We start from the raw sequence: 12,350 nt of genomic DNA, 5'->3' as shown, positions 1-12,350 counted from the left end.
GGAAGCAGATACAGAAAGAGTAGGGTGTTGAAATCAGGTTAAAAGGTGTTGCAGGATGAGAACTGTCCGTACTTCAGGTGAGAGAGTTTTGTGGAAGCTTGGAGACAACCTCTGCTCTGTAAGAGGACTGGAAGTGTGAGTGACAGATCATTTCTGAAATGTTTAATAGAGTCCCACAGGCTACCAGAATCATATTCAAGATGTCAATCCTCCTGTGGTGTCTACATCATTACAAGTAGATGACAAAACTATAAAAATTATGATAATGYCATTGGCTCAAATAAACCGGAATTTTCTCTCCCCACCTCCCCTCCTTCAGCTGTTTTTGCCCCAAGCTTCAAAGCCTTATTTGCATTCATATAAAATCTGTTTACAGTCAACCTCACTGTGATACTGGAGCTTCTCCCCTCGCAYCCCCAAGACACAAAGCAAAGCTGGCCAGGTGTCTCTAAACCACAGAGCCAGCTGCTCCAAACCAAGCTCACAGGAAATAGCAAGGAAAATATGCAGCATTTGACACATCTGGAATAGATTGCAGAGTCTTTGAAAATGGTGTCCCAGTTCCCTTCCTCCTGCTGATGAGATTTCAGGCTTCCAAACTGATGCATCAACTATAGAGGATTAGATAACGTGTGCATTTTTAACCCTGCATATTCTTTCTGACCAAATGAGAGTTTTTCTAATGTAGTACACAAAGTATCTGTATGAAGCTTTCGATAAAACACACTGACCAAACAGAAATAATTCTACCAGAAGTTGCTACTTAATATAGGAAAATGTATATAGTTGAAAAATAGTACTAGTTGATTTTGGTAAGCACAGAAAATGAAGCAATATTGCATGCCTTGCATGGTTGTATAAACTCCTTAAAAGTAATGTCCTCAGTTTGTTGTCATTAAAAAATGAGATGAAAAAGGGCAGGGAGGATTGGTTAGTACCTATTCTGCCAAGTAATTTGTCTATAATTCTATGCTGACACAAATGCTGCAGTGTGCGTTTTTCAACATGAAGTACAAAAYAAACTCAAAAAGCATTAAGTCTTAATTAGCAAAACAAAGCAATGCTTTATTATTCGCTTCTTTTTCATCTGGACAATGAATGCAAAAGAACACAGAAACAGAAGTTTAGGAAGAAGGAAATCCCAATTGRATATTGAACATAATACTTAAATTTTTTCTTTCCATAAAAAGCTGAGAAGTAGAGGTGCCCCTAAAGTTTTAGTCACTATCAGTTATTTCTGAAAGATTAGGAAAATGAAAATGTTTACATATGTAAATTTAAACATTCATTATAGATACAAAACTCAATACAGCACTAGCTTAACACAACATAAAACTCACTGGTTTTAATGTTAGTAATAAAAAAGGAGAATTCTAATTAAAAAGAAAACTGGAGGAAACTATTCGTACTTTTTTTCCTCRAAGGTGCAACCAACAGCCAATGTATTTTTGCAACTGAGATTCCAGTTGTACAAAGGACTGAGAGATGTCTTCTCCTATTTAAGAAGAAGCATAAATTTCACAAACTTTAAAAGAAACCACACATGCATGAACAGTAGACAGTACCCTTTAAAGAGATGATATTTATAAGAATGTAATGGTATACCTTAAATGAATAAAGGGAGAGGTAAAACACACATTTTCTACTTTCAGAGCTTTAAAAGATTTTTTCCTTCATAGATTACTTCCCAAATTACCTTGCATTTAAACTAGCTTGTCCTTATGAAATGGCAAAGTATTTATTCTAAACAAGCATTCTAAAGTAGCTGTATGATTTTTTTTGAGAAGCCCTCAGTGTGGATGTCATATTTATAGTGACCTGAAGAATGCAAACCTCCAAAATTACATCTACTACTAACTAAACCTTTAATAGCCAATTAACAAAAAATATGTATATAGCTCTAAGACTAAACAAAATTTAGAGAATATGCTGTTACAAAATATATTTTGACTTATTTCCTAAGAAGCAATTAAAACAGTCATTTATGCAGTTATTTACAGGGGACTCAAAGTGTATCAGTTTTAGCACAAACCAGTATATTAGTTTGGATTCAATAAAATATTGGCGAATACAAGTTTGTGACAAGGAACTCTGGGGTTTAGTAAACTTAAAAATGTTCTATACAATCATTAGATGAATCTAAATTATATAAAAAAAACTGTCTGAACTGGTTAATCTGAATCATTTAATGCATTTCATTSTACTCAGAAGTTCAGATCACCGAGTCAGTGGTACATACAAGCTGTGAAACAAGTTACCACTCAAATCTTTCAGATACAACAAGCACAGATTAACTGAGTCTGACAGTACCTAATCTATACTTACAGATAGTTTGTTCTTACTTCAATACTATCTTTTTAACAAGCACATATACAAATGTGCTAAAACAAAAGGCAGCAATTATAAATATTTACTAGAATGACCAGAACTGGTACTTGAGCATAAACCATCCTGCCATTCGTTTTTGAAGCCATATTTTCACTAATTTGCCTTCTGGTTTTAGTAGTCTTGTATCTTATTAACTTGGAGGGATACAGATCATCTGGAAGTTTCACACCAGCATAGGAAAGGAATGTCTGTTCGATGCAGTCTGGAGATAAAGAAAAAGTTGTACTTCAGTTCATCACCATGACTCACCAGAAGCAGCATTGCTAAGTGACCAGCAAACCTGAACTGCAAGCAAAACAGTAGTGGCCCCACTCCCCCATGTCAGGATGGGRGAAAAAAAAMMCAATAATTTACTRTTATTTTATTATKATTTCAAAAGAACACCTGAGAATATTTTCCAACTGTAGGGGTGTTATTCGTTACTTATTAAAACAATCACTGTATAGGAGTCTCTGTAGAGGAACTTGCCTATGCAGGAACAAGGACATTTTAATGTGATAGCAACTAATTTGAACTTCTTGTTTCAGTACTTAAGATGCTTCACAAATATAATACCTGTGTGTTCATCTCTTTAAACACTTCACAGACCTTATGAGACCACAACCCCTACACCTCAGTGGTGCTTATAGGTAAAGAAAAACTACTGAATTCAGATAGGACAACTCATTAACTTCAGTAAATGCTGGGTTAAACAGTGTTTTGTCCCAAAGCAGAATTTTATCTGCAGAAGAGCAAGGAATCCCAGACTGCATTATTTTACACTCTCACTATTCTCTTCAAACTACAATTYGCAAATACCATTTAGTCCTAACAACCATTTGTAAAAGAAATTTTTTTTAATTACTGTACTGAAAGCKAACATGTTTTCAGTCTCCTCTACAAATTTTGGTATTCTGAAGAGATGAACACAACACTAAGAAAATAAGCCATATGTAACTATTGCAAAAAGGAAATACTGCCATGTAGCTGCCAATTTAGAGTAGTTGCTAAAAGGCAATATACACCTCAATTAATTAACTCACTGCATAATTTGGACAAAATGGCATGTTGAAAAGAAATATTTATGTTACAGTTTTGTGAACAGATTTTTTTCAGAATCAAGTGGGTATTGTATAGCACATGTTCATCATTAGCTGTTTTTAAATTGCTGATCACTTTCTTATATATCAGGAAYCGGTTTCTTCCCCCATTCAAATACTGTCTCTGCTTTCAGGCTTCAAAAATGCATTGTGGCTTAATTCAAATTGATCCTGTGACCAACCCTAGAGAAAATTTATAAAAACCGTTTTTTTTTACAGCAAACATAGCTTCTCAGTATGTAAAATGGTAGTCTTTAAGCATTTTTAGTAAAGTGCAGAGCAATAAAGAAGTGCTGCAATACGTATTTCTAGGCTTAAATTTATCTTGTCATGCAATTTAAATTTAAAAAGTTGAACACAAATAAAGACCCCTGGTTTAAGTTTCATAGTGAAGTCCAATAAATCCACTTAACGGATAAATAGTATTTAAAAAAAAAATGGATATGTGCCAGACTGATTAGTCAGCTACCTGAAGGATACATAAAGCACATTGTTGCATACACAATAATCATACTTGTACATGACTGTCTTAATCCAGTCATGTAAAGAGAGACAATACTCATCTATTGTTTGCATGTTCAGACCCATGTCAATCAGATTTAATATGCAGGCAGATTAGWGCTTCCTAACTTGCTGACAACAGGTTCACTACTAAAGCCAGTTTTCCAACACAAAGGACAGCATCCTGACAGCAGCAGATACTGTTCCTTAGGAAAAACAACACGTTCCTCTTAATTTTTGTTACTGAACATTAGTTCCAGGGAAGACTGAAAGCAATGAGGATGCATAATTTCTTTTCAAATAAGAGAATTCATACATCTCCAAGCCCATGAAAAATATATACACAATATTAATGACAGAYGTTCAAAACCCATGTAACTTCTACTTCATGACAGAAGTTTGATTATTTATTTTAAATATTTCATTCTTCTCCATTTTCCTGGGAAAGATACCCTCATCACTAAAAATTGCTTACCTTTAGTACAAGAAAAAAAATCTTGTTCTATGAGCAGCTGCCATGCTTTCAGACATATTTCTGACTTTAAGATAATTAACAAAGCCTCGAAAGAACAGAAGGAGTCCTGAAAGTGTAGAAAATATACAAAAGTAAGTATATTAACATAAATACACACTATCCCACATTATTCTTATTAACATAATTTTTAAAACCTAGCTTATATAAAGTAAATTGGAGTCTTTTATATATGATTCACAAATTCAACGAGTCAGATTTTCTCTTGTGATACAAGGATTCAATTTTAGGGAAGGCTTTTCAGAAATTTTAGTGATTTTCAGTTCAAGTAACATCTACTAAAAAGACTACAYGGAAATAGTTACAAAGAAGAAATAAAATCCTGAAAAGTAAAAGAATCTGATTTGCAAATTCCTTTCAAGTGAAATTCCCAAAATAAATTCACTAGTGTGTTAGAAAACTACCTGGTCCACGAAATGTACCTTTAGCAATGTGTATGATAAATGTACTGCATGTGATGAGAGGAAAAAAAAAAAAAAGACAAAGTAAGGATGGCTCTAGAAAGAAGCCAATAGTGAATTATAGTAGACTATGACTTGAGATTTAACAATCTATGAAAAAACACCTGTCCAAGAGGAGGAAGAACAATTGCCAAAGAAAATTATCCAACATATGTCAGCATTACATTTTTTGTCAACTCCACATTTCAGAAYCTTTTAAAATATTTACATTTAACTGCATTCAAAAGAATATTTCAAGTATCAGGAAAAATATGTACACAATAGTCACAGAGAAGTTACACTTGCAACAACGGTACCTTGAAGATACATGCTTGTGTGTATATATACACACGCATTAAAACTYCAAAGGTTCAAATGAAAAACTAAACTGAGGTTTAACAAGTTCAGTAAAGGAYTAAATTATTTTCTTTCCTACATCATGCACTTTTTCTTCCTGSAGTTGTGGATGAGCCCCTGATTTACTCCTATGATAATTTCTACTCTAAATTATTTGTTTGTGATTTTTTAAACTTTCCTTGTGATTTTTTAAGGCAAWGCTTCATTAAAACATGCATGAAAACAAAATAAATGACAACAGAGAATGCTTTGCTCACCAGTATAACTTTACCTAAGCTGGACATATTTCKTTGACTGTGGTGAATTCTGCACAAAGAATGCAGTAAGATGTTGCAAGTCTACTACAAAACCTGCTAGTCCTAGGCTACCAGAGGTAGTATTCTTTTCAAGAGAAAAGAAKCTGAAACAGCAACATGAGGGCAGGCAGCTCTTTAGGTACTTGAAAGCCTATTTTCTGCATTATGCATCTTGGAAAACCAGTCCAAGTTCAATCCRTATTTTATATTTCTCTGTTAAGAGAAGGRRAAAAAAAACMAAAAAAAMCAAACTTCCCACTTTCCATTGTGTTCCTCAATGAGAAACACTGGCTAACATTTAAATTTAAAATTTAAAAATGTCTCTCCCCAATTTTTTCACTGTACATGACAGCTCTTTCGAAGTAAACCATTTTGCTTTTCCCTGACACATAAGCAGATTTTTTCCAGATGCTGCAAGAAGGAAAACAAGCAGAAACAGATTGGTGAAAACCAGAAGAGAGGAGATGGCAGTAGGTGGGCTCAAAGATGTCAAAGGGCTATGTAAAAGGAAGATTCCAACACATACACTTCTGCAGAAATGCTGAACATACAATTTTGTGTGCTCTAAAGGGAGGGTTATCCAAAACAACAAAACACAGATCTGGTTGGCGGTGTTACCCTGACATGATAATACTCCTCTGTGTGCTGCTAAGTAGCCTTTTTGGATTAAATCCTTCTGTGGTGTTCCAGCAGTCCCATGTAGCCCCTTTATCAATTTTAAACATTGTTGGCATATTTCATGCAAAACATACATAAGACAAGGGAATGCTKACTGCTGGATGCATAGTGCATACCTCAGAGTGTCTTTTATTCCAGGGCATATTATAAACTTTGTGATTTAAAGAAAAAATAAAAAATCCTCAAACAATTCAGACAAAACAATAAGGCTTTCCCAAATTAAAGTGAGCTACTTCCTGAACATGTGCAAAAGACCAATAAAAAAAACCTATAGCTTTTTCCATAGACATGGTGGGGGGGAGTGCTAGGGGAAGAACAAGCTATTTTCATCMTAGTGAAAAAAGGTGCCAAACCTCAATCTCAGGCACCACAGAGCTTGGTTTTAATTAAAGACTTATCTGGAGATGTTTGTGCCTGAAAAGAGTGATTTCACCCACTTCAATATAATAACCTCAAACAATACGAAGACACTCAAGGCACCAATGCTGTTATGTGTTAAAGATTTGCATTTTATAGGTTTCTACAAGCAACCAAGTGTACAACAGTAGAGCAAGGTGCGCATTAGAAAGTCTCACAAATGCCCTTGAACACCATTAAAAGGCAGATAGAAAACGTTTTAGGTAATGTTGTTTAAAACTTTTGACATTTTTTGCAAGAGAAATAGCAAGTCACAGTCAGGATCTCAGAGCTGGTGTTTTTTCTTAATTTTCTCAATACTTCATTCTAACACTTGTTGTTAGTCACTTGAATCAATTGATTCAAAGGGAAGAGTGCCATCTACTGAACCAGCAACAGTTTACCGTGCTTCCAGAGCTGGAAATAGAAATTAAAATGCATAGCAGCATTCACTTCTATAAAAGAAAATCATTCCTGATTCCATATTCAAAGTACAAAATCCACAGCTGGAGAAAAGGTAGCACAGTTGGGGTTTGGTATATCCTCAATAAAAACAAACAGAAGAGCAGAATTTGATGTGTGTAAGACTTTGAACATGGGCAGGCAGGGCACTCAAGAGAAAGCTGACATCATGGGACCACTGTGATCAGCAAGCATGAAGCCGTTCTCTCATCCTACTGAGCAACTACTGATGCAGTTTGCATTTCTAAAGACTCAAAAAGGACATTTTGACCTGTGCACAAGACAGCACATTCCACCTTCCTGGGTTCAGTCACACTTCTTAAAATTTAATACTTGACATATAGGCTTATACGTGTAAATATTACATATCACTCACTTTTCGATATGTTCTCTACATAAAGCCAAAGTTTCATTATATAGTTCTGCACCCCTGGATCAGTATAAGCAGCTTAAAAAGCACAAATTACGAGTCTCAGTTTTAYACACAATCACTTATGCAGAACAAAACTTTTTGAGCTGCAGGGTATTTGAAGAGTCCACAGTTCACATAATAACACCACTGGTAATCGATAAACTCATTAATACTATGGAAATAAAAATAACACACACAACTATCAGCAGCAAAGGGAAAGCACATAGCTAATAAACATGTTACAAAACTGTTGTTTACAATGACATGATTCATTTTTGAATACTTCCACATCAAAATAGAAATTAATTCAACTGCCACTTACCAAGTACAAGAAATATCCACCAAAGCCAGTATTGTCCATTGAAATATCCAGTAAAATAATCTGAAAACTGAAATTCATATATGAAGCTTAGCTGTAGTAAAATAGATGACTAAGACATATGTAATGCACTATGCAAACAGAGAAAGCATAGAGGAAAAAGCAAGTTAAAAGAAAAGTAATATATCCTACTAAAATACAAAACTGGTATTTGTGCAGCACTTTAATATACAAATAAAATACTTCTAATGTCAGTTTGTGGCAAAGTAATTAAAAATCTCTAAAAAATGTGTGTGTGTGTATATATATATATATATATATATATATATATATGGAAAACGCCCTTGTATTACTTGCCAGTAATCTGATGTTTTTTATTATAATGAATCACTTCTTGTCGATTTTCCTTTTTTTTCCCCCCAATGCCTGCCATTCCAAACACATTACAGCAGCCTGCTGCTTTAGATATTAACACGAAAAGCCACAATAGTTTAATCTTATCAGACAGGGATGTTCTGCTGACCCCGCAAAAGAAGAGCTTTTGACCTTCTGTATACCCCCTACTGTTAATCGCTGCCACGAATACCAGCCCCATAAAGACCCCCAACTCATTAAAGTCTTTTCATTTTCAAACCAGCATTCAGTTCCCAGCAGTGAGCTGAACGCAGCCAAATGAACCTTGAAGTGCCATTTCAACTGTTCCTTCGAGTGACCATGGCAGACAGTTTTGTGYTCCCTGTGATGTGGGAGGCAGCTGGAGGGCAGGGTGTGATCGTACTGGAGACAGGTATCTGTGCCTTTACCAGACTCCAAACTTCATGCTTCACTGATAAAAAGGCTAATCAAATGTCTCCAAAACCCATACAAAAAGTAGAAATGGGGAGATGTGTGAAGAGTTGCCAGAAGGCGTAAAATAACCTACTTAGTGGCTCTGCACACTTTTCACACGCTTCTACCCTGCTATCATTCATTATGTTTACTGCATCCTGACAGTGTTTCCCATTTGCCCTTTCTAGGACATTTCAGTATATCAACCAAGAAGTGTGGGGAGGAAATAAAAAAAGGCAAACAAAAGAACCCCCACAAAAACAACAAAACAACCCAACCAAACAAAAACCAAAACCAGCCAAACAAAAGATACTGGGCCACATATGCAATCAGRTAAAAATCCAAGACATTATAAGAACTCTAGACATAGCTGGCTTTTTTCATTAAATCATCCACATGTTTTCTCCAGAATAAAGCCATATCATGCAAATTCTTTCAGGGTTTAATCCTATGTACTAGGATAATTAATTACTAGTCAAAAAAAAGGCAAGAAACAGAAATAATAAGATGAACTAAAGAATTGGTATTTACATTAACTCTATATTAATACTCAATTTCCAGGGTTTTGACAACACACCGACTTTGATCCCATCTCACTTGTTAGTCAATATTTTCAATTCTCTAAACATTATACATGTGTGTATATATACATATATATATATATATATATATATATAGACACATACATATATCAATACCCTTTTCCAAAAGTTACCATTTCATTTAGTTGGAAAGAAGATTTACTAAAACCAAACACTTGCCCACGTGCATTACTGTCCTCTCCTACTCTCCTTGGGCAGAATCAGCCACACCACAGAACTTCCCCAATAGTAAGACCATRCTTTTGTTCCCTCTGCTCCTCCTTCTCCCCAGTAAAAGCTGATACAGACCAAGCACAAGTGAATTCAGACTGTTTAGACACTAAAAAGTTTTCTAATACTGACCCTCAGTGAGAAAGGGTGATGCAAGCCCTCAAAAGAGTTTGTAACAAAGGAACAGAATAATTTGGTAGGCACAGGCCTGCTTGTGTGTCAGCATTAAAATGACTTCAACACCTCAAGAGGTTTCTGCAGTTATCTCTAGCTAAGGAGACAACAGAGGAACATAATGACCTTCACTAGGAGAAAAACCTCAACCCTGAGGCCTTGGAATCAGCCAGCTCTAATGTTTCTGAATTAGTAACAGATTACATACAAKAATTTAATTATAGTCTAGAACACAGTAATTCTTCAAGGAAGTTTACCATATATTCATTTTTATGTTTGTTTTAAGAACATTTTYAAGCAGAGAGAAGCAATAAAACTGACATAATGAGCAAGTTCTGCCCTCTGTTTAGGATGCCTTAAGGGAAGCTGAATATCCCCAATGAATGCATAATTGAAAAATTTATGTCTTCTCTCTCCTTCAAGATCAAGTCCATCCCAGCCCTTGTATTCCAACAAATACACCAGAATCTCATCTGGTCCAGCAGCATTCCCCTGCTCTGAATGAGCTAAAAAGGAATTTTTAAAAAAGCTCTAAGAAGGATGCAGTACATGTCCAGGAAGGACCATACAATCTTTCTAGGGCTTTTTTACTGTCGTGCTAAGACCCAATCAAGTTAATAAACCACACACACAGAGGAAATGAATTTCTTTCTAAAAATCATTGATGGCAGAACATAAAAGATATCTAAGTTGTCCAAAATCTTTTTCTTCATTAAAATGGATGAGATTTTAAATGTTGTGCCTCACAGTTACGAAGAATTTAAGTTCTGAAATCAGCATAATATTTCATCTAGCACCCGCTTAGCCAGCTAAGTAACTTGCATTTGGCTAATGTATCTTTTGGAAAAGTATCTMGTTTTGCAGTGAAAATATCAAGAATTTCAAATGGCAAAAATGCAACTAACTTCATATTCAAGTTGGACTTGATCCAATGTATCTTACAAGGAATAAAAGAATCAAATACAAGGAAGAAATGCTTTCTTATAGTCTCTTCCCAACAGGCATTTATAGTTCTTTTATAYAGGACACTACAATACCAGTGATATTTCAGGTACTTGCTCCACTTCTTCTGTAGACTGTTAAATACTTGTGCAAGGAATGAGTCATTCTGCATTTATTTTAGTGGAAATGTGAACATCAAATGCTATGTTAGGTAAAAATAGGAAAAATACAGATTTTTAATTTCCTCATTATATAACTGCTATGGGTTTGTTCYACAGAGTCTGTACAATGTGAACAAGAAACATACCCGTACAATGAGAATCCATTTGATCAGGGAGAGACCAAATCCACAGATTGCACCATACCTTCCAGCTATGGTATTTGTTATACAGAAGGATAAACAAAATCCAATCCAGTTGAAAATAAACGCCACTATAAAATAAAAGAAACAGTAGCTTCTGTTAATCTGTATAGCTAAGCAAACAGAGCTAACAGTAATTTCACTTTTAAACTACTAAGGACATGCTTACACAGTCAGTTAATTCCCTTCCGGTAATTCAGGCTTTCAGMGATTGACTTTGAACCCAGACATTCCCCATGGTATAGTCACTTAATGACAAAGCAAATGGTAAACAGGCTGGAACCTACTACTTTACACAAGAGAAAATTCCAACATAAAAGGAAGTATTACACTGCAATAGACACCTAACCAGATTATACTGGACATGAAGGGTAAAGTCACAAAAAGGACTGTAACATACAAGATTTGGATTAAAACCAAGAAGAAAAACCCTTGCTACACTTTTATAACCAAAAAATATAGTTATATGCACACAAATACATGAATGTATCAAAGCTGCATAGTCAGCTTTATCCAGTTTGGATTGAACAGAATAAAAGTATCCACTCTCCCTCTGTAAACATAAGTGTATAAAGGAAGATCAATTGAGAAGCTGATGTTTCATGGGTTTCTTTTAGATCTGTATTTATGTGTTCTCTTTTAGATCTATATTCATAAAGGCATAAGAAGCCTCAAAGTTTTGCACAAAAGTTGAAGAAATCAAGGAACAAAAATGACATTGAGTATAACAGCCACTCTTGCTTCAATTAACACTTTTACACAACCCCCAGTTTAACAACTTAAAAGTTTCATTTCTGCATATGTATTCGGCAATCAGCATCATCATCTGTATTGACTTCAGGCTGCATGCATTACATCAGAGTGTGAGAATTCACAGTCAGGGGAATGCCCCAGCCTTGGGAATCAGTGAGGGCATCTAAAAAGAAAACCTCAAAACAGAAGAGCTGGTGGAGCTGGAAGAAGACGACTCAGGAATTCTGGAGAAGATACGACAGTGGAAAACTGAGAACATTAGAGAACTCCACAGTAAACACAATCACAGAAGAGGGAAACAGGAATTGAAAAGGGGCAGAGGGGAACAAAACCTCTGCCCATAAAACCTTAATGTTTAAAATCTCRAACTTAGCTACATCAAATTCAGACATTAATCATCACACAAAAAAAAGTCTGTCTCTTCAGTTAAAGTTTGAACACACAACTAGGAAGAGAAAATTGCTCAACAGTTTTCTTTAATTAAAACATTTTGAAGTATTATCTATAAACAGCCACTATTTTTATAATTGAAGTCCTTGTAACAACTCTTCCAATAATCCACATGAAGATGCAATGATTTGCTCACAAATAGAAAATCAGTCTGCAAAACTGGAGTGGAA

At 35.1% G+C, this 12,350-nt stretch overlaps 1 protein-coding gene across 3 annotated transcripts in view; it reads right to left on the bottom strand.

Annotated features, from left to right (window-relative positions):
• Window positions 1-1,042: 1,042 nt before the first annotated feature.
• Window positions 1,043-12,350, bottom strand: part of NDFIP2 (Nedd4 family interacting protein 2) — a 44,615-nt gene continuing 33,307 nt past the window's right edge. For 2 of the 3 annotated variants that reach the window (XM_057374574.1, XM_057374576.1), the window contains 4 exons: window positions 10,924-11,048; window positions 7,864-7,930; window positions 4,444-4,549; window positions 1,043-2,590 (listed from right to left, as the gene is read on the bottom strand). In XM_057374574.1, coding sequence (XP_057230557.1) covers window positions 4,446-4,549; window positions 7,864-7,930; window positions 10,924-11,048 — 296 coding nt within the window. In that variant the 3' untranslated portion in view covers window positions 1,043-2,590; window positions 4,444-4,445. Of the gene's footprint in view, window positions 2,591-2,749; window positions 3,651-4,443; window positions 4,550-7,863; window positions 7,931-10,923; window positions 11,049-12,350 lie in introns of those variants that run through there. The other variant, XM_057374575.1, reaches the window with a different exon arrangement.

The sequence above is a fragment of the Malurus melanocephalus genome, unplaced genomic scaffold, assembly GCF_030028575.1.
Source record: "Malurus melanocephalus ecotype Western Australia unplaced genomic scaffold, MMel_1.1 scaffold_229, whole genome shotgun sequence".
Classification (NCBI taxonomy): Eukaryota; Metazoa; Chordata; class Aves; order Passeriformes; family Maluridae; genus Malurus; species Malurus melanocephalus.
The sequence above is the reverse complement of the archived record's forward strand: the minus strand, read 5'-3'. Positions and strand labels throughout refer to the sequence as shown.